At 60.7% G+C, this 21,931-nt stretch overlaps 1 protein-coding gene and 1 non-coding gene across 3 annotated transcripts; both read right to left on the minus strand.

Annotated features, from left to right (window-relative positions):
* Nucleotides 1-949: 949 nt before the first annotated feature.
* Nucleotides 950-20,877, minus strand: TRPM2 (transient receptor potential cation channel subfamily M member 2). 2 transcript variants are annotated; one of them, XM_028492729.2, is made up of 12 exons: nucleotides 20,702-20,877; nucleotides 19,155-19,273; nucleotides 18,486-18,618; nucleotides 17,876-18,047; nucleotides 13,621-13,804; nucleotides 12,284-12,465; nucleotides 11,918-12,050; nucleotides 11,194-11,281; nucleotides 9,495-9,582; nucleotides 8,666-8,823; nucleotides 7,983-8,059; nucleotides 7,625-7,809 (listed from the first exon to the last, which is right to left on the minus strand). In XM_028492729.2, the coding sequence occupies exons 1-12, from the start codon at nucleotides 20,786-20,788 to the stop codon at nucleotides 7,704-7,706; spliced, it is 1,527 nt and encodes a 508-aa protein (XP_028348530.1). In that variant the 5' UTR covers nucleotides 20,789-20,877; the 3' UTR covers nucleotides 7,625-7,703. The 2 variants fall into 2 exon arrangements, with proteins under 2 accessions (XP_028348529.2, XP_028348530.1); XM_028492728.2 differs by lacking the exons at nucleotides 11,918-12,050; nucleotides 12,284-12,465; nucleotides 13,621-13,804; ... (2 more) ...; nucleotides 19,155-19,273; nucleotides 20,702-20,877 and adding exons at nucleotides 950-1,812; nucleotides 2,456-2,572; nucleotides 3,757-3,858; nucleotides 5,786-5,891; nucleotides 6,377-6,463 and having other exon boundaries at nucleotides 7,708-7,809; nucleotides 11,194-11,421.
* LOC112064035 (Z6 small nucleolar RNA) lies at nucleotides 3,815-3,891 on the minus strand. Its single transcript, XR_002891328.1, has one exon. It is a non-coding gene; the product is annotated as a Z6 small nucleolar RNA (small nucleolar RNA).
* Nucleotides 20,878-21,931: the final 1,054 nt, after the last annotated feature.

A 21,931-nucleotide genomic window follows, 5' to 3' on the forward strand; every position in this document is an offset into this window, starting at 1 on the left:
CCACAGAGCTCAGTCTGTGCACGTGCGCGCGCGTGTGTGTGTGTGTGTGTGTGTGTGTGTTGGACTAAATGTTTGTGTCCCTCCCCAAAATTCCTACAAGCCATAATCCCCAGTGTGACTGTATTTGGAGCGAGGACCTCTAAGGAAGTAGGGTTAAATGAGGTCATAAGGGTGGGGCCCTGACTTGATAGAATTAGTGCCCCTATAAGAGAAGAACCAGAGCCCCCCCCATCCTGCACACTCCAAGGAAAGGCCACCTGAGGACACAATTCAAGGTGGCTGTGGCCAAGCAGGGGAGAGCCCTCACCAGGAACCACCCTGCCCACACCTTGACCCCCACTCCCAGCCTCCAGAACTGCGAGAAAGTGAATATTCCATCTGTGGTGCCTTGTTCTGCAGCCCAAGCTGACTAAGACAGTGTGTTTTGCTTTTCTGTAATTCATCTTTGAGAAATTCTTTCAGAAAGGGTGCATGAGGAACACACTTTCTGGGTCCTTACCCTTCTAAAAGGTCTTTGTTTGGTGCTGCCAGTTGAACACTAGTTTGGCTGGATATGAGATTCTAGATAAAAAACCAAGGCCCCCACAGTGGCTGAGCGCCTGCAGGGTATGGGCCAGTGGGGAGGCGCAAGGGGCTGAGTCCCAAGCTGGGGGCCAGAGCCGGGGTCTAGGAAATGAGGAAGAGGTAGTGTGTGTGTGTGTGTGTGTGTGTGTGTGTGTGTGTGTGTGTGTGTGTGTGTGTTGGGGGGGGTGTTGATTGGAGGAGAAATCATGAGTTTGGACCGGAGGGGCTGCAGGCTGTCCACAGGAGACCCCCTCAGGCCCCAGGAAGCTTGGCTGTGGGCTGGGTGAGGTCTTGGTGACCCAGACACAGCCCCTCGACCACTGCTTGTGTCTATAACTTTATCTGAGGGAAGCACAGAAGAGGCGGGCGAGGCTGGTGTAGGACAGCGGATTTAATGTGGGGTTTTCACAACATTCCACGGCTCCTGATGGCTTGAGCTGATGGCCTAGGAGTCGCTGATGCTGAACTGGGTGGCCCCTCAGCCCACACCTACCGCCCGCTCCTCCCGGGCTCTCAGGGTGGGGGCTGGGGGCACCATGTGCGGGAGAGCCCCCGCCCGCCCGGTGCGTCTGCGTCCTCCCCGCCTGGGTCCCGGGGCAGCACACAGGCAGAGGCCTCTGCATCTCGGGAGGAGGCCGGAGCTTGCCTGCGCCTCCTGCCCTGCTAAGGGGCTCAGCCCTGACAGCCAAGGGAAATGGGTCCCGTGGCGCCCCCACCGAGGCCAGGCAAGGGGCTGAGTTAGGTCACGGTGGAGGCCCTCTCAGGGGTGTGGGCCTGAGGAGGAGGCCACAGGGGAGCCCCGACTCTCCAGGAAGTGCCAGCCCTGGGTGGAGACACCTCTGACGGTGGACGTGCTGCTCACAGGATGTGGCCGGGAGGGTATCCACTGGCCACCAGCAGGCTCGGGAGAAGCAGTGTTGGCTGGTGGGGTCCCCGTGGTCACCCCAACCCTGAGGCCCCGCCTCGTGGCTGGAGCCCGCCTGCGCCCTGCTCAGCTCTCCTCCCAGGGCACCCCAAAGCCTCCCGGTTCAACAGCTGGGCGTGAGGGGCTGCTGATCCGAGCGGGCCGTGGATGCAGCAGCTCTGCCGGCCCCGCAGAGCCGCCCGGGCTGCGTCCCCAGGTTAGTAGTAGGCCCCGAACAAGGCGGCCGCCTTCTGGAGGATGGCCTTGTGGTTGGCATACAGCGGGATGCGTTCGTCCACCACCTGCCACCGGATGGACACCCCCGCTTCGCAGGAGTGCAGGTGCTGCGAGGACAGGGGTGGACTGACTCCCTGCGGAGCCGGCCCCGCCCCACCCGGACACCCTGCGACTACAGACGGCGCGGGTGGCGGGGACCCCGCGACCGGGCTCCCGGCCCTGCCGCAGGCCAGGCCCGCGGCCGCTTGCTCTATCCTCCTGACGCACAGGCACAGACCAGGAGATGCCCACAAAGCCTTAAAAACCACTGAAGGAGGAGAGAGAAGAGGTGCAGCCTTGTTCTGGGGTTTTCTGTCCTGCAGACACAGCCCAGGTTTTGTTCCCTGGGACTTCCTGGTCCCAGTTCTGGATTAGGGATGTGTAGCACTGATCTAAGTACAGGGGACGGCAAGCCCACAAAAGTGCTGGAACCAGCCTCCCCTGGGTGCGAGCCTGGAGGCCCCCAGGGTTCCTGGCCAGCCCCGACTGCGCCCCAGCCTCCTGCTGCTGCCCTCTGGCCTCTCCCGGATGCCCCCTTGGTACCCTCTGGGCACAACTCTGACCCCCGCAGCTCCCACTCTCTGGTCCTGGCCAGCTCTGGCCCCAGGCCCCGGAACCCCTCAGACCCCTCCCTATAGGCCCCGAGGCTCTCCGGAGCACTGATGCCCCCGGTCCCCCCATTCCTCAGAGCCTGAGACCCAGGCCACATACAGAGTTCAGCCTCTTCAGCTCCACGTCGCTCTGGTCTGGAAAGTGGACGCTCACGGCCACCGTCTCGATCCAGGCGTTGTCCGTGTTCCTTGGGTCATCCACGTACCCTTTGTACACCTGGGAGGCAGCACAGGTGTGAGCTGTTTCGCCTGATGGACCCTTGAGCACCCCCCCCCCCGGCTTTCTCCCAGAGGAAGGGGCCCCATGCTTTCTCTGCAACCGGTCCGGGTCTGGGACGCTCTGAGCACAGCTGTCCACTGCACCCAAGCCCCGCCTGGCTCTCCCCCACCCCGTCCACCTGCCCCCAACACCACCTTCGGCTTGACTGAGACACATCGTGGGGACCCACAGCCTCACTCATCTCCCTTCTGGTCTCTGGCCTGGTACCCAGACCTGCCTCGACTGTCCTTGGAAGGGTTAAAAAGGGCCAGTGGGCCTCAAAACATTACGCAAAGTGAAAGAAGCCAGACGCCAAAGGCTGCACGCTATATGATCCCGCCTATAATAAAAGTCCAGAACAGGCAAGTCCCCAGAGACAGAAAGCAGCCTCGTGGGTGCCAGAGGCTGGGGGAGGGAAGGGAGTGACTGCCGATGGGTATGGGCTTCCTTTCGGGGTGATGGGATGTCCTGGAACTAGACAGAGGTGGTGACCACACCACGCTGCCTGTGTACTAAATGCCACCGAACTGCTCCCTTCAAAATGGCTCCTTTTATGTTGTTTGGATTTTGCCTCAACAAATAAAGAAGTTTATTTTTACAAAGCAGGAAAAGAGAGATGGCAGTGCTCCCTGTGGGGCTGCAGGGGACAAGCCATGTGAAACTGCTTGGTTTGTAGGTCAAAGCCGTAAACGTCAGCCATTGCCTATTTCATCCTGAGACGCCACAGAGGCAGAACCAGCAACGACTCAGATGCCCACTTGGAGGACTGTTTAAATAAATCACGGCACAAATTACCACGTGGTCCTGAAAAAGGGCGAGGTGGATTCGGAGATGTGCACCTAAAACTATGGCCTGTGCAAATCACCCGAAAAGCGAGATACGTCTTTGTGTCCAGCTGTGCTCAGGACGAGAGGGAGTGCGGGCCGGACACCAGGCGTGCCCCGGCCCCAGGGCGGCAGAGGCCGTGGCCCCCGCTGGATCTCGAGAGGAGCAAACCCAGACAGAGAGACAAGGCGAGGGGCCCAGAGCCGCGGCCGCGTGGGTCCCTCCCGGAGGCCACGCGGCCCGCCCCGCAGCTGTCACGACCCACACCTCAGGGCCCCAGACGCACGGGTGCGAGCAAAGCAGGAAGATCGCCTCACCTCCGTGCCCTGCGTCAGCAGGCTCTCGAAGGAAGGCCAGAACTCTCTCTGGAGGACCCGCTTCAGCTTCCGGGGCAGCATCTCTCCCGGTTCCCGGGAGCCCTGCGCAGAGAGGGAGGAAGGCGCGGGTCAGCACGGCTGTCTGGGGACCTGCTTCCTCTGGCCACCTGCCCGGCGTGGGCAGCGGGCCAGCCCCCTGGAGCCACAGGCGGACGAGTGTCTGGCAGCAGCTGCCTCGGGGCCGGAGTGACATTGCCCAGAGCCCAGGGTCCACGTCAGCCCGCGGGGCAGGAGGGTGGCACGGCCTTTGTGGCGCGCGGGGCACTGTAGGGGAGCCAGCCCCCCGACCTCCACCACCCTGACCACCCGCCGGGCCGTGTCTCCTCTGCGTGCATATCCCCGTCCCCGCCTCCGGCCTCTGCTCCGGCACACCAGGCTCCTGGCCGCTCCCGACGCCCCAGACCCCGGGAGCCCTGCGCAGAGAGGGAGGAAGGCGCGGGTCAGCACGGCTGTCTGGGGACCTGCTTCCTCTGGCCACCTGCCCGGCGTGGGCAGCGGGCCAGCCCCCTGGAGCCACAGGCGGACGAGTGTCTGGCAGCAGCTGCCTCGGGGCCGGAGTGACATTGCCCAGAGCCCAGGGTCCACGTCAGCCCGCGGGGCAGGAGGGTGGCACGGCCTTTGTGGCGCGCGGGGCACTGTAGGGGAGCCAGCCCCCCGACCTCCACCACCCTGACCACCCGCCGGGCCGTGTCTCCTCTGCGTGCATATCCCCGTCCCCGCCTCCGGCCTCTGCTCCGGCACACCAGGCTCCTGGCCGCTCCCGACGCCCCAGACGTGGGCCTGCACCTGCACTCCCCGCCCCATCCATCTAGGGGACCCTCTCAGTCCACATCACGTCCATCCACGCAGGCCCTGGAGACGCCCAAGCCCCTCGCTGGCTGCGGTGGCGGGGACCGTCAGATGCCCCTCAGTACCTCTCTAGGGGACACAGGGACACAGCTCAGAAGATGCCCGTTGGCAGGAGAGACCGAAGAGCCAGACAGGGAGGCTGAACGGTGCCGGAGAACCCGCGGGAGGAGAGGGCCGGGCCTGGGCTCAGAGCCGCGCTCCCTCAGCTAGAGGGCACAGGGGCTACGGCTGCAAGAACGAGAGCCGCCCAGGGCCCTGGAATCCTGGTCGGGGTCTGAAGACCCTCAGTGGCACCACTGCCCCCCCCCCCACCCATTAACTTGCTGTCACAGCAGAGCAGCTGCTGGGCCACCGGGTGGGTGGTGGGGAAACCCGACGGCCTCTTGCTGAGCTGGGCGGATCATGGACTCCCGGGTACAGGCTCAGAGGAGGGGACCCCGGACAGAGCTGCACCCGGAGACCAGCCGGGAGCCTGGTGGGCGACACGGTCCTCCTGCCAGGGTCAGCCCACTCTAACCCCAGAGCAGTGACAGGGTCGTGGGAGGCAGAGGGCAGATGGACGGGTCAGAATCTGAGCGGTTGGGCCCACTTGGACAGGCCAGGCCCAGGGCCTTCCACACCCCAATTCTGTCACCACAAGGCCTCTGGGGTGCACGCCGGCCTTCGGTCCTGCAAGGAGCTGCCGCCCTTGAGCTGAGGGCCTGTGCACCCCCGTCCCCAGCCCCAGGCTCAGCTCGGGCCCCAGGGCTAGGGGCAGGTGTGCGCCTGAGACACCCACCTGGGAGCCGCGTCTGACCCTAACCCCTGAGCTCTGCAGGGAGACCCAGTCTAGCCTCCGAGGCAGCCGCAGCCCTGAGCCTGGTGCCCCCCTGGGATGCAGTACGTGCTCAATTAGTGCTTACACCCCGAAGGGCACCTGAACCCGTCTTCACAACCGCAAAACAAGGTACTAGGAAGGTGAATTCCCTCTAAAAGGCAAGGACCGGCCTTTGTCATTCCGAACCAAGGACAGAGTCTGAGCTGTCCAGGGCAGCGACCACAGGTGGCTGGTGTTCCTTCAGTGGGCGGAATGGGCAAAGGCACGCAGGGCCCCAGGAGCGGGACGGCGGCGCGGGCTCACCCCGGGCAGCACCCAGTGCTCTGAGAGGGAGCGCTTCACCACCAGCACCTCCAGCATCTTCTTTATGCCCTTCCTGCAGATGGCGCCGTCCTGGTTCCGCCTCCAGCTGCAGGAGGGATGGTCTGATGTCAGCCCCGCCCCCGCTGCGGGGGAGGCCAAGGCAGCCCCCCACTCCTGGGCACCTCCTCCAGGGGCACAGAGATAGTAACCATTGCTCCCATAACTGCTGGTCTGACTAGAATGGGTAGGCCTTTCGGGAGAAGATTTTTCTATCAAGAGCCTTAAAGAAGCATGTGCCCTGGACCCAGCCCTTCCACCTCTGTGACTCTTTGGAAATGACGGGTAGATTGATATGGATTTTCATCTTGTCTGCGTAGTGAGCCCTGGCCCTGGCTTTGTCCCTCCCCCAAGGGGCCTCTGAGGGAGGGGGACCCACAGGGAAGTGAGGGCATCCTGGGGGCAGGAAGGGCCTGGGCTTTCCTGGGGGCATAGACGCTCCTGCCCTGTGTTTTGGGGCGCGCCCACGCTTATCCAGGCCACTACGGGGTAGGGCGCGTGGCGCACACCGTGTGCTCCTCTGGGGCTACTCACCGGGTGACCACGGGCTGCAGCGTGTGGTTGGGGCCAAAGCAGCTGAGGTCCCCGCGCCCGCGCAGCCCTGTGCGGCCCATGGGGTTCCTGGGCGGACAGGGGTCTGCTCAGCCTGCCGCCTGCAGCTGGAGAGCCAGGCCGGGGCAGCAGGCGGGGCCTCTGATGGGGCACGTGCCGGTTCCGCCCACACTTGCCCCGGCCCAGGATAGACGGGAGCAGGGAGGAGGCCACCGTGTGGAGCCCTGGAGCGGACCCCCGACGCCCACGGGCCCCTTGACCGGTCTGGCCGGCTCCGCCTCACCCACTGGGGCTGTCCACCCCGAATCCTGTCCCTGGGGGACTCCAAGGCTTCGGGTCGCCTTGGTGTGAGTTGGAAAGGAAAGGGGTCTCCTTGGCAGCAGAAGCCCAGCCCCACCGCAGACCCCCCCAGAGAGCGCCTCACCGACCATCGTGCTGCGTCCGAGGGCCTCGGCCGGCCTGTGACCTGGCACCTGACGGTCGCCCCCGCCCCGCCGTGACGCTCCGTCCTGCTCTCGTCCTGAGCACCACGGGCCCCTCGTCCCCTTCCCTGTCCAGGGCTGGAGACGCTCCTGGCCACGTCTGTTCTCCTGCCCCATCCGTCTCCCACCGCCTCTTTCCACAGCCTCTGCTCCCTGTTTCAGAACCTTCCCCAGAGGCCCACCACACTGCCCCCCCAGGTCCCCTCAGCGACCGCCTGCTCCGTGGAGTCCCCACGTCCCGGCCATCTGCGGTCCCTCCGCACATGCTGACTGCCCCTTCCTCGGCCTCCGTCCTGTGGTGCTGCTTCCCCAGCAAACCCCATCAGAGGAGGCCCTCTGACCTCCAAACCCCAGGCTGGCACACAGTAGGCGCCCACTAAGTGCCTGCTGGGCCCGACGCCATGGGCCACCTGACATCTTTATGGTGATTCCTCACCTGTACAGTGGGGCTCAGTGCCCGTCCCTACAGAGAGCAGACCTGGAAACACCTCCGTCCCCTACACGTAACCCCAGGGGCCCTTTAACAGCTCCCCCCACTTCATTCTCACGATCGGTGCAGCTGGCAGCCGGGCGGCCCACGTTTTACCCCATTTCCACACCACAGGAACGGAAGCCGTAAAGGTTACATCGGGGGACGAGGGCGCAGCGCCCAGGCCAGCGGGGCCAGCCCACAGCCCCCACCTCCCCACGAAGGAAACGCCTTCTGTGGATGTTTCTTTTCTTCCGTATTTTGTTTGTTTTTATCAGAAAAACGCCCACTTTGACGGATAGGAAACCTGACCCCAGAAGGAAACCCCCAGAGGCAGCGGAGGAGGGCCAGGCTGCACTCACAGAGGGAGCCCATCCTGCACAGCGTAGACCCCGTGGAAGCTGCGCCGGTCCAGGCGTCCATCCACCGCGTTGTAGCTGATCCTGGACAGAGGCTCCAGGGCGCTGGGAGCGAGAGGAGAGGTCGCGTCCCCGACAAAGACGGCGGGATGCAAAGCGGCTGCGGTGACCCCTCCGGGGTCCACCGCCAGGGCCCCTCCCCGGCCGCAGCCCTCCCAGCATGCCCCAGCCCCCAGGGAGGACGGGCCGCCCGTCCAGGCAGGAAGCAGGGCACTCACTCCCCGACAGGGTCCACCAGGCCCTTGTTCTTCCTGTCGGCCGTGTAGAAGGGCGGGTTGTAGATAAGGAACTCCGTCTGCACGACACGGGGGCTCCCCTCAGTCGGTCACCACCCCAGGTCAGCTGGCACCCAGGACGGCTGACCTCAGAGCGCAAGACCCTGGGACGGCCCAGAGGGCCCGGGAGCCCGAGCTCAGCAGGCCTGAGGACGCACACACCCGGCCCAGCCCCCGGGATGGGGGATGGGGGGCTAGGCTGGGCTCTAGAGGGGAGAAGGGGGTCCCACTGGCAGAGACTGGGGAAGAGTAACAGCCTGGAATGGTCCAAGGAAAACCAGAGAGAAGATGGCGGCGGGGCACCCACATGCCTCAACCATCTCTCCCTCTCTCTCTCCGCCTCCAGCCTCCCTGGCACTCAGAAACAGGGTGGGGACAGTTCACTGGGGACAGGGGGTCGGACAAGCAGGGCAGTCAGCTGTGCGTGGATGGAGGCCCACCGGCGTCCTGGCTCAAACCGCAGCTCCACCCACTCTGGCCACGTGGACCGCGTGCCTACGTTTTCTCACCTATTGTCACGTCCCTGTGAGGCCGCAGCGGGCTCATCCAGCCCAGGGGGCTGGACTGCTCCCCGCCAGGACACCGGGCCCCTGCAGCCTGGTGGACGCGGCGGAAGAGGCACTCACCTCCCAGGGCACCTTCTCGTTAGGCACTGGGAAACGCTGGGCGGGGCAGCTGGGGTAGAGGAGGTGCCGGGCGTCCACGTGGTAGGCGTCGCCCGGGTCCTCCACCTTCAGCCCGCCGTCCAGCTCCGGGTCCCGCCCCACCGAGGCCTTCTGGGGTGCTGGGAATGGGAACAGCCCCACGGAGCTGTGGGCAAAGCTGGGCCCGGACTCGGGTGCCAGGCGCGCAGGACGGGGCCATCCTCTATGGTCCTTTCCCCCAAACTTCTGGGCTGCCTCTACCTCCCCAAGCCCGGATTGAATGCCAGCCCCAAAGAGGGTACCCTCCCCAGGGCCCCCAGCACTGCGGCCCAGGAGGACAGAGACCTGGGGCCAGGCAACCGCCGCCTTGGACAGCTCCCAGCAGAGCTCTCAGTAATTAGCTGGACGCACAGGCCCTTACAGAAGCTTGTCCAGCTGAGGAGGGCCCACTGCTCCCTCGGGGCCAGCAACACCCCAGGAGGGTTACTCAGGCCCATTTCTTGGCCGACTGCAAATTTAGGAACAAAGACTTTCTTTCTGTCACCGTCGAAGTGACCGGGCCTCGGGTACCTGCTGGAGCTGCCCCCACTTTGTAGCTTGATGTGCAGGAGGAGGATGGGGCTGCGGGCCAGGCGACCTCTGGAAGTCCCCAGCCTGGCCAAGCGGGGGGCTTGGCCACACTCTGCCCATGTATCTGTGGGGAGGCATGCTCCCCGAGGCACTGGGCCTGCTGCATCTCCTCCCCACGGATCCCCGGACGCAGAAGAGCACAGGTGGTAGAGACCAGCTGCTGGTACAGCCACCCACTCACCCAGGGTGGGGACGCCCTCCTCCGAGCCAAAGCCGTTGTCCCTCAGGGCCTTCACGATCCAGTGCAGCGCTCTGGTCGTCTGGGCCATCTGGAAGGCACGTCCCAAACAAGATTTGGTCAACACCTGCCCCCACACGGATACCCAGCTCCCACCCGCCCTGTTCCCCTGTGTGGCAAAAGGCACAGGCCCTGGGGCCAGAGCACCCAGAGTGAGGAGGGGAACCCAGGGCAGGCCCATGGGGTTGGGGGGCACAGGGTCAAGGCACAGCAGGAGAGGCATGGAGGGGCGGGGACCTGGCCTCTTCCTGGGCCACCCCTCCTCGTCCTGGAGTCCCAAGGCCTCCCTGACCGAAGCCCCTGCATCCACCTCCTTCACTGCGTGCCTATTGAACTACATTGTGACAATGAACCTTTATGTCTGTTCCTCCCCCTGACTGGGATCCTCAAGGATGAGATGATGCCTGTCACCCTGACATTCTCAAGGCCAGCTCTGGACAGGCATGCAGGAGGCACACAGGAAATGTGGGAGCGATGGATGGATGGATGGATGGATGGATGGATGGATGGATGGATGGAGAATTAAATGGACGGATGAATGACTGGATGGATGGATGGATGGATGGATGACTGAATGGATTGGATGGATGAATAGATGGATGGACAGATGGATGGATGGACAGATAAATGGATAGATGGATAGATGAATGACTGGAAGGTGGATGGAGGGATGGATGGATGGATGGTTGGATGGATGGATGGATGGTTGGATGGATGGATGGATGGATGGATGGATGGATGGATGGATGGATGGTGGATGGTTGGATGGATGGATGGGTGGTTGGATGGATGGATGGATGGATGGATGGATGGATGGATGGATGGTTGGAATGGGTGGATGGATGGATGGATGGATGGTTGGATGGATGGATGGAGGGATGGATGGATGGTTGGATGGATGGATGGATGGATGGATGGTTGGATGGATGGATGGATGGATGAACTAATACACATTACTGTCCCTCAGCATCACTCAGGCACCTGAGCCCAGCTGGCCTATGAGGCAATGACTCTTGGATGTGAGGCCACTCAGGGCTGCCCAGCTGATGGGGGGGGCTGTCAGTGGACATTGAGGGGGGAGGGGCGGGGGGAGGCTGCTCTCCTGTTGCCTACTGGCCACCGCTCTCTCATCTGGAGCTGCCCTGAGACATCCACATGCTGCTTTCTGATGCTGCCCCTCAGTCCAGGTGTCCACACGGACATCCATATGCATCCTTGCTGGCCCCATGGCCTCCCTCCCTCCCAGCATAGCTGGCAGCCTGAGAAAGCAGCCAAGGGCCGTTAGTAATTTCCACGGCCCCCTCCCAGTTTCCAGGTGCAGAGTCTGGAGGCAGCGGCTGTCTCAGAGGACAGTTCCAAGGAGGCCAGGGGAAGGTCAAGAGTTTGTTGCCTCAGACCAGCCCCTGATGTGGCCGCCACACAGTGCGGTGTGGCAGAGCCCAGGCAGGGGAGCGTTTGGTGGAATTCTCTGGAGGACGGAGAAGGTGCCCCTGCCAGTTGGGAGCAATGGCCCCGACGTCACCGCCCCCTTCTCCTGGGTGGTTTCCCAGTAGGTGCACTCTCAAAGGCACCACCCCACAGAGCGACCTTCCAGGTCCATCGGAGCTGTGCCCAGAAACGGAGGTCCCAGCCCGGAACCCACCTGCTCCTCTAGGGAGGCCAGTCTCTGCTCCATGGAGCCCGACTGCTTCAGATGTGCCATCTCCAGCAGGTCCACCATGGTGTCCACCCTGCAAGAGGACACAGCTGAGCCCCGCAGGCCAGCCGGGGGCGGGATGGGAAGAGAGCCTGGTGCCTCTTTGCAGGCGGGTGGCCTGTCAGATCCAGCAGCCCAGGCTCTGTTGGCCTTAATTTCACGCATCTTCCTTTTAATTTGAAAGTATTTATACCACACGTTTCCGTATAGAATGAGCACCGCCTAGTGGCCCAAGGGGAAGCTCTCTCAGCCAGCGGATGCCCCCGGCTCACAGGCTGCCCCAGCAGCCCCGGGCTTTGGGGGGGGCGTGGCTGGGCGAGAGGCGCGGGTGTGCAGACGCGCACACGCCTGGCTCCTTGCCTCGCTTTGCCACGAGTTCCACAGCCGAGTCACAAGGGGGAAAAGCTACCGCTGGGCACCACCGGGGACTTTGGAAGGAGGGGGACGCAGCACCGTTGTCTGGGGAATGTTTGTTTGGTTTCTGTCTTCTTTCGCTACAACGTAGGAATGGCACCCGACGCGGCCTCTGTTTTTATAGGAAAAATACTTCCAAACGCTCTCGTCTTTTGCGTGCGGGGTTCCTGAGCTCCCTTCCCCCCGGCGCCGCGTGTGCTGTGTGACAAAGAGCAAACGTTTCAGGAACCCCGAGGGGACCGCCCTGGTGCCGTACTTGTCGTTGATGTCCTGGATCTTCTGCTGCGGCCTCTGCTTCTGCTGGATCTGCTGGTCCTGCAGGTAGTTCTCCTTCAGGTAGATCTCCCAGGACAGGAGGGCCGCCTCCTCGTTCTTCTCTAGCTTGTTCTCTGTCGGGGGAGGGGAGCCTCTGACCCACTCGGGGCCCCGCAGAGAGGGGCCGAGACCCTGAGGGGCCGGAGGAGCCAGCCCACACCCGCCCCCAGTGGGCTGGTGGGAAGTCGGTGGCCTGAGCGGTCTGCACGCCCACCGAGCTTCCAGAACTCTCCAAGGAGCTGCTGCCCCCACCCCACCCCGTCTGCGCCCCAGACGCAGCTCTGGGATGAGGGAGACGGCAGCTTACTGAGCTGCTTGTGTCGCTTGGTGGGGATCTTCAGGATGACCCTCTTGATGAAGAGATGCAGGTGGTTGAGGAGGATGAAGGGGGGCGGGGCAGGGGGCCTGCCCTGGTACTCCTCGATCAGGTCGTGGCGCTGGAACTTCCAGATCTGGTCCGTGCACTCCTGGACCTGCTGGAACGTGTAGCTGCAGGGGGCAGGGAGCACTGGTTACAGGGGAGCACGGGCCACCCAGACACGGTTACAAAAACACCCGTGTTACTGCCCGGCGTGTCTGCCGTGACGGCCCATAAAGAGCACACACACACCACCCGGGGGGGCAACTCCAGATGCAGGAAAAGGCGGCCGAACTGCCAGCCTCGGAATTCTGAGCTTCCTGGGAGCCAAGGGGAGAAGGAAGACAGAAGACCTGGATTTCAGCTTCTACAAACCTCGTTAGAGGGTAAAACAGAGCTGCGTGTGTTGGGAGATGGACAGTGTCCTGCACTGCGCTCTAAGAGGGGCTCGTCCCTTGAATGTGACAAACAGAAGGGACGGTGTCTTCGACAGGCCGACACATTTATTCTCTGCAACGTGTGTGTCTGTGGATGGACTTCAACTGACCCGAATCCTTGCAGAGAGAGGCCCTCGGAGGGAGGGAGGGAGGCCAGGCGGGGCCAGGATGCAGGCCCTGCCCGCCGGCCTTCTGGCCTCTCTGTCTCTACCACAGCCCAGCACAGGTCAGGGTCTCTCCCTGTTCAGAACACGTGGTAAATCAGAAAGTGGCAACCTCATCACGCTAGCTGATGAAAGGGAAGAGAAACGGTGCCCAAACCAGGAATTAAGGGGTTTTCACCAGGGTCACCACGGGTCCCGGGGGCCCTTCTGCAGAGGCCGGGAGGGGCGCTGAGGGGCTGGTCATGCCCTGAGCCATGGAGAGCAAATACAGGTCGTCCCGCATCGTCCGATTTTCAATAAGTGTGGCACGCGCCGCCACATCTAGGGCCGGCCTCAGCCAGGTCGCTGCCCCGCACCCCCCGCCTCCCTCCAGGGTGGGAGGGGCGAGACGTGCGCGTGCCCCAGCCCGCAGCCTCCGGGCACGGGGCCCGTGCGCCGGTCCCGCCGCGGCAGTGCCTCGGACGGACTCAGCGGTGGGCAGAGAGTGTGGCCGCGCACGGTCGAGCCGGGCTGAGCCAGGCCCCGGGTCCCGGCTCCGCCCCGTCCACACCGCATGGGGTGGGGGGAGGGCGCGGGGTGTGTGTACCGGCCAGGCCGGCGCGGGGCGCGGGGGGCGGGCGCGGGGCGTGTACCGGCCAGGCCGGCGCGGGGCGCGGGGGGCGGGCGCGGGGGGCGGGGCGCGTACTTGAACATGGCGATGAGCAGGTTCAGCAGCAGGATGTTGGTGAAGAGCAGATAGAGGCAGAGCAGGACGACCGTCAGCCACTCGGGGAAGGCGGGCTCGCGCCGCGTCGCGTCGACCTCGGGGCATTTGGGCTTGTAGGGGTCGGTGCCATTGGGGCTGCACTGGTCCAGGTTGAAGTTCACGCCTGCATCGGGAGCGAGGGGGCAGATGAACCAGGAAAGCCAAGTGGAAGCACGAGGGTCCTCGGGCGGTGACCCCGCAGACCCGGCCACCCCCGCCTCGGGGCGACCGCAGCTGTCAGCTCAGGCGCGAGGGCAGCCCGAAGAGGGGCATCCGTCTACACCCAAGCATCCCCGCGGGCGGGAAGTGCGGCTGCCGAGGGAAGCCCAGGAGCCAGACCTGTACTCCAGGCGGCACGTGCCCCTGCCCAGATCCAGCCATCCCACCGGGGCACTTTCTGGGCCCCAGGCGGGGGCAGCACCAGGAGGGGCTGTGTCATCGTAAGACACAGGTCCCAACCGTGGGGAGCAAAATGCAGTGGGAAAGGATTCAAAGAGAAAATTAACAACCATCAAAAAGAGAAGGGAGACGCGAGAAAGGAGAAAAGCTACAGAGGCAGCACTCCTATAGGTGGAACGAGTGATTACAAAACAAAATATAGCCACACAATTGCAGAAAAGTAAAGGATAATATTTATCCTTTATTATAATATTTGCAATATAATATTACAAAACATAAATATATATTCTGTTTGTGCATTTAAAAATCTCTGAGAAAATATACTAAGTTAATAGTGGTTAACTCTGGGAGGCAGGATTCTGAACATTCTTCTTTATACTTAACTTGAATTTAAAATTTTTTTAGCAATGAGTATGCATTGTTCTGTAATCAAATATATTTTTGAGCGTGCTACTAATTTTCTAAGATAGAAACTCATTATAATAGCTAGAAATACCTATATTTTTTTAAAAAAAGAGATCAAATCAATAAAATGACCTTCCATTTTAGTAAAGTAAACCCAGAGCAAGCAGAAGGAAGGGAATAATAAAGAGCAGAATGCAAATAGATGAACTAGAGAATTCAAAAACAATAAAGAAAATCAACAAAACCAAAACCTGGTTCTTGGAAAAGATGAACAGAATTACAACCCTCTAGCTAGACTGATCCAGAAAAAAAAGAAAGACTCAAATGACTAAATCATAGCTGAAAGAGAGGACATTGCAACCAACCTTACAAAAACAGAATAAACTATAAGGAAATACTACAAAAAAATTGTATGCTAACAAATTAGCTAACTTATAAAAAATGGAAAAATTCCTAGAAAGACAAAAACTACCAAAAGCGACTGAAAAAGAAGTAGAAAATATAAATAGGCCTATAACAAGTAAAGATATCGAATTTGTAATTTTAAGACTTCACACAAAGAAAAGTCCTGGCCTAGATGGCTTCTCTGGTGAATTCTACCAAATATTTAAAGAATAATTAAGACCAATCCTTCATAAGCTTTTCCAAAATATAAAAGAGGAGGGACTACTTTCTAAGTGATTCTACGAGGCCAGTATTACTCTCATACCAAAACCAGACAAAAACATTACAAGAAAAGAAAACTACAGAACCAACACCCTTTAAGAACATAGATGCAAAAACCCTCAACAAAATGCTAGCAAACTGAATCCTGCAACATATAAAGATTTATACACCGTGACTAAGTGAAATATATGCCAGCAATGCAAAGTTCTTTTAACATCTGAAGATCAAGTAATATAATACACCATGTTAATAATATAAAGAAAATAAACCATATGAACATTTCAATTGATGCAGGAAAAGCTTCTGACAAACCTAACACCCTTTCATAATACAAACACTCAAGAAACTTAGGAATAGAGGGGAACTTCGTCAACCTGATGAAGGATATTTACAAAAAACCCACAGCTCACATTGTACTTAGTAGTGAAAGACTGAAAGCTTTCCCCTAAGATCAGGAACAAGATAAAGACATTTGTTCTTGATACGTTTCAACACTGTACCAGAGGTTCTAACCAGGATAATTAGGCAGGAAAAAGAAATAAAAGACATCCAGATCGGAAAGGAGCAAGTAAAAGTATCTCTGTTTGCAGATGACATGATCATAGCAAATCTCCAAAAAATGTACTTAAAGACTATTAGAACTAATAAAGAAATTCAGCAAGGTTTCAGGATACAAGTTCAATATACAAAATATAGTGTATTTCTATACACAAGCAGTAAACAATCCAATTAATAAAACAATTCTACTTACAACAGCACGAAAAAGAATAAAACACTTAGGAATAAATTTAACAAAAAAGTGCAACTTATACACTGAAAAATAAAAAAATATTATGGAAAGAAATGAAAGAGCTAAATAAGTGGAAGACATCACATGTTTACAGTCAAAATCCTAGATGCTCTTTTTGGAAAAACTGATAAGATGCCCCAAAAACTCATGTGGACCCAAGGACCCAGAGGCCAAAACAATCTCGAAAAAAAGAACAAAGGTGAAACACTCACGCTTCCTGATTTTAAAACTTACTACAAAGCTATACTAGCCAGGACTGTGGTATTGGCACAAGGATAGACACATAGATCAACGGAATAGAACTGAGAGCCTAGAGATAAACGCTTTCATTCATGGTCAATTGATTTTTGACAAGGGTGCCAAGACAACTCAGTGGGGAAAGAATAGTCTTTTCAACAAAGGGTGCTGGAACAACTGAATGCTTGCTGTAAAAGAATGACTCTTACATTGTATACAGAATTAATCTAAATAGATCAAAGGCCAAAAGTAGGTGCTAAAGCGATAAAACTTTGAGAATAACACCATAGGCATAAGTCTTCCTGACCTTGGCTTGGGCAGTGTGTTCTTAGATATGACACCAAAAGCACAGATGATCAAAGAGATTGACAAGGTGAGCTTCAACAAAACTGAAAACTTTTGTGCTTCAAAGGACAACATAAAGAAAGTGAAAAGACAACCCACAGAATGGCGGATATACTTGCACATCACATATAGGATAAGGGACTGGTAACCATATGTAAGGAACTCTTACAACTCGATGAAAAGACCGATACCCACTTGAAAAATGGGCAAAGGATAGAAACAGATATTTTTCCAAAGAAGATGGCTCAGTAATCACATGAGGAGATGCTCGACATCATTGGCCATCAGGGAAGTGCAAATCAAACCACAGTGAGATACACTTCCCGCCCAGTAGGGTGGCTAGAATCAAAAAAGACAGATAGTAACAAGTGTTGGCGAGAATGTGGAGAGATTGGAACCTCACACATTGCTGCAGGTACAGCTGCTGTGGGAAACAGTTTGGCAGCTTCTCAAAAAGTTAAACATAGAATAACCATGTGACCCAGCCATTCCACTCCCAGGTATACATCCAAAAGAAAGGACAAAGTGTCCACACAAAAATTTATAGAAAACATAGTCACATTAGTCATAAGAGCCAAAAAGTAGAAACAACTCAAATGTTCACCAGCTTACGGATGGATAAACAGAACGTGGCAAATCCATCCAATGGAATATTATTTGGCAACAAAAAGGAATTAAATGCTGATTCAGGCTACTATACGATGACTCTTGAAAACATTATGCCAAGTAAAAGAAGCAAGACACAAAAGACTATGTATTACATGATCCACTTTATATGAAATGTCCAGAAAAGGCAAGTTCCACAGAGACAGATGGTCGATTAGAGGTCACCTACGGTTGAGGGGAAGGGGAAGGGGAGTGACTACTAATGGGCACGGGGTGTCTCTTCGGGGTGATGCAAATGTTCTAAAATTACATTCTGTAAATACACTAAAAACCACTGCAGCGGACACTCCATACCGGTGAGCTTTATGGTAATGTGAATTAAATCTCAATGAAGCTGTTCAAGAGAACAAACTCAGTACACAGAGAGTGTTCTCTGTGTCCAGAGAAGGGGGGCTTACTCCTGACTGCAGTGGGAGGTACAGAAGGAATGGGGCAGCATTTAATGCTGGGGGGTGGGGGTCAGCTGATGCCCCAGGGCCCCATCTCCCCGAAGCCGCGAGGTACGGCTCAGGCTCCGCCAGCTGACGCCCTCCCTGCTCAGCCGGACCCGGCGTGCGCCTGTCTCTTTCGGCCACAGGCACTGCAGGAGCCACGGCCCCCGGGCCCTCCCTCCCCCACTTCTGTGAGCTTGCAGGACCCCCGCTGGGCTGGCCCCTCCTTTCCCAAGGCTGTCAGGGCCCATCGTACCGTCGATGTAGGCCGGGATCTGCCCGAAGATGGTGAGATACGAGTGGTAGACGACCCCCCGGAAGATCCACTCCACCCGTCTCTCATTGTGGATGAGGATGGCCTGCTTGGCCACCCCGAAGGACACGACCCACACGGCCAACAGGAAGAGGAAAAAGAAGACATCCTTCATCTGCGGGGACAGGGAGACACCGGGCTGCAGGCCCACACCCTCACTGCCCACAGGTGGGCCCCTGTGTGCCCTGCAGCGGAGGGGGGCTCCATCGACGCCCACGGCATGGACGCCTAGAGCCGGGAGCTCCGGGGGAACAGCCCTGGGGCCGCCCCAGCACCCCAAAGGTGCGCTGGGCGCCCCCTGAAGTGCAGGAAGGGTCCAACGTGACCATGACCCAGGAGGGGAGAGATAGGAGCTGTAGCCGGGATCAGGAATGAGCTGTGGCGATCAGGCAAGGCTGCCTGGAGGAGGCAACATGCAGGCAGAGGCCCGAGACGGGCGTGCCCGGGGCTGGGAGCCCAAGGGGCAGGGCAGGGACTGGGGGTCTTACGGGGTGTGCTGAAGCCCTGGGGCGCCTCGCGTGCAACTGGCACCAGGGGCCCCTCGTCCCCTTACCATCCGCTTCACGATGATGATCTTGGGCCCCAGCGTCTTGCTGATGGTGAAGATGTGCATCAGCCGTAAGCAGAACATGATGAAGTCCAGGGAGAGGATGATACGCCCGCGGTACAGCAGCGAGGGGATGAGCCTGGCTGGGCAGAAGCAGGGGCCTCAGCTGGCCGCCCCAAGGGCCCGGCCCCAGCCTCCTGCTCACCTGCCCCAGGCCGGGGGCAACCCCGGGACCCCAACGTACTAAAGCTGGCTGTGAGCTCAGGGGCAGGGCCTCCGGGAGGGTCCAGAAGCCCAGCCCCGGGCAGAGAGGCCAGGCCGCATGGGCGTCCCAGGAACCAGAAGGCTGGGCCGGGCAGTCTCGCCCGGTGGAGAAAGCGGGTCACGGCAGGGCAGACACGCGCAGCCTTGACGGGCAGCGGAGAGGCCAGAGCCCCGGGCTGGGAGGCAGGCGCACGCACACGGCAGCTACCCGCAGTGACGGAGCCCCGAGTCTCCGCCCCGGTTCCCTCACTGTCCCCGGGCGGGGGCGGGGCACCCTCGGGACGGACGCATCCAGAGGGGCGCTGAGCCCCGCGGGGGGCCCTGGCCGGTGGCCTCATCCAGAGCCAGCCCCGTGGGGCGGCTGCCGCCGACGGGACGGACGGGACGGGCACCACACGGGAGGCTGCTCACCGGCAGGTCAGCCCCGCGACGAAGAGCAGGATGGCACAGATGTCCAGCTTATTCCAGAAGTCGCTGAAGTACAGGAGCGCCATCTTCATCAGGCCACCCTCGTCCGGGTCGTAGAAGAGCTGGGCGGGGACACAGCGGGCCCGGCGCGTTATCCCTCTCACGGCCCCGGCAACCAGCAAACCACGGCTTCCTGGGGAGGGGCCGCGGGCAGGACACGTGGCCTCCGCTGGCCCCAGCCTCAAGCGAAGGTGTCAGGGGCCAGCTCCCCTCCCACAGGGCGTGCTCCCCGCCCCCTGCAGCGGCCCCCAGAGGAGGGAGAGACGGCGGAGGGACCGCGGCCCTGCTTGGCCTGCCCCGCGGGAGTCCCCACCCAGGACCCCAGCGGCTGGGCGCGCGGGGCAGGCGGCCCCACGGGAGCAACCGGGTCCCCTCCCCGGCACCGCTGGGCCGACTCCGGGAGAAGGGGCTGCCCTCTGTCCTGGGGCTGCCCGCGGGGAGGCCGGGGCCCAGGGACCGGGGGCTCCTGCCGCAGGAGGCCGTGCGGGACGAGGCGAGGCCCGCAGAGCCAGCGCGGCCCCGGGCCCGGCCGCCCGCCCTGCACCTCCTTCCTGGGGACCCTGACGGTGCCCTAGGGTCCCCCGCGGGCGGTGGTGTTGACGCATGCGCGCTAAGCTGGCTTTATCTTGGGGCTCGTGGCTGCCAAGTGCAGAGAGCAGGGGCGAGCCTGAGCGGGCGTCTCTCAGCGGGCTGGGCCCTCCCCACACCAGCTGAGGGTCACGTTCACCGGCTGCCTCCAGGTACTGGCAGGTGGGGACAGTGTGGCAACGGGGAGGGGACAAGCCATGAGGATCAGCCTTTCCTTCTGTCCCGGGCCCCCGAGGAGGACTCCGAGCCCGGAAGGGGTCTTTGTTCACCAGGTCGTCTCCCAGCGGGACTCACGATGGGGCCTGGACCACGCAGGGCCAGCCTGGCCTCCAGAGGGGCTGGAGCTGTGGCGGGCCACCCCTCAGCACCTGACCGACCCCCTGAGGGGAGGGGGGCACAGAGCAGGAGCTCTGTGTCCAGAATCCTTGGACGGACGCTGCGGGCACCTCGACCCTCTGCCGATGTTAAGCTGTGGCCTCCTGTGCGGTCACTCACCCGTAACCGCCAGCGGCCGGCTCAGGGCGCTGGGCCTGCTTCTGGAGAATTACCAAACCCAAGAGTGGTCTCGGGACCCCACACTCTGCAGGGCCCTTCATGGCGCAGCTGGGGTCTCACACGCCCCCCAAGTCCAGGAGGCCACGTGGTGAGGGCATCCCGTGTGGGGTGATCAGAGAGGGTTTCACGCAAAAAGCAGTGCCCGGGGAGGGGTGGTCGGGTGGAGGGGTGGCTGGTGGACCGCAGGCCACCCTCTCCGAGGGGCCTTGCCCGGCTCTCAGCGGCCCCGTGTGTCTCGCCGGGGATGGCACTGGGCCAAGGGCCACCGTGAGAAAGTGGCCGAGCCCAGGGAGCTGCCTGGGGCCGGGAGGGTCAGTGGGTGGGGCTGGGGCTGGGCAGGGCCCCACCTGCCGCAGCTCCTCGCACACCAGGGAGAAGAGCCAGAGGTAGATGAGGCACTCGCAGCCCGAGGGCCTGGGCTGGAAGTCCACCATGAGCACGTAGGCGAAGAGGCAGAGGAAGGCGAAGTAGGACAGGATGTTCAGGTGGAAGACGACCACGGGCGCGCTGAAGAAGGCGCGGATGCGGGGCAGGCCCCCCTCGGCCTGCAGCCGCCGGTCCCTGGGGGCAGACGCGGGGTGGGGGGACCGCGGCCGTGAGGTGCCTGAGCCCAACGGGTCATGCCGCAGAGAAGGGAGGCCCAGGACCCGCACGCGGCTGCCGCCCCTGCACGCGTGGCTTCGGCGGGGCTCAGCCAGACGGCCCCACAGAGGGGGCCCCGAAGGGCCCTCGGGTTCTTTTCGGGCTGTAACAAAATACTTAGGCCACGGCGGATGGTGCGGGCAGGGTGGCGCTCGGCCCCCGTGGGTACTGGGGGACAGCAGATCTCGGCCCGGGGGGCCCTCCCCCAAGCATGAGTCCCCTCCGTCCTGGGGTCAGTGGCAGCGGTGAGGACCCCCGAGAGAGGGCGTTTGGGATGCAAGGACCCCCGGGTCCCCAGCGCCCGGCCCCCGCCCGCAGCCAGGCCGGCACCTGAAGGAGATGAGGCCCGTGTAGAGCAGCGGGAAGGCCAGCGTGCACAGGGCCAGCTGCCAGAGCCCGTTGTCCACGCAGAGCTGACCCCACCACACCTTGGTCAGGAAGGCCTGCGGACACAAGGGCCGGCGTCAGCGCGACGGGCGTCCCCCACCCCCGACCCCGTGCTCCCCGAGGCCCCCAGGAGGAGTGACTCCACGCGCCGCGGTGGCAGCTCAGCACAGGCCCCGTCATCTCCCGGCCAAGGAAGAGGCTCCCTGTGGGCAGGGCAGGGCCGGCTCTCCCAGACAGAAGGGGCGGACTTCTGTCCCCCCGCCTCTCACCAGCCGGCCCCTCTGAGCTCCCTCTGGGGGTGGGGAGGTGTGGACAGGACCCCCTCCCTGCCACGTCCCTGGGATCCAGCACGGCCGGCACACGACAGTGCTGTGGACACGGTGACAGCAGGAGGCTGTGCTCCAAGGAAGCGCCAGGGTTCCGAGGGACACCCACTGTGTGCCGCGCGCGCCATGTCACCTAGGAAACGCCAGAGCATCCTGCACTCGGTACTCCAAGAGGATGCCCTGCCCCCTCCACGTATCCCTCGCGAAGCCCCAGGTAGAGGG

This window comes from Physeter macrocephalus, chromosome 8 (assembly GCF_002837175.3).
Source record: "Physeter macrocephalus isolate SW-GA chromosome 8, ASM283717v5, whole genome shotgun sequence".
NCBI lineage: Eukaryota > Metazoa > Chordata > Mammalia > Artiodactyla > Physeteridae > Physeter > Physeter macrocephalus.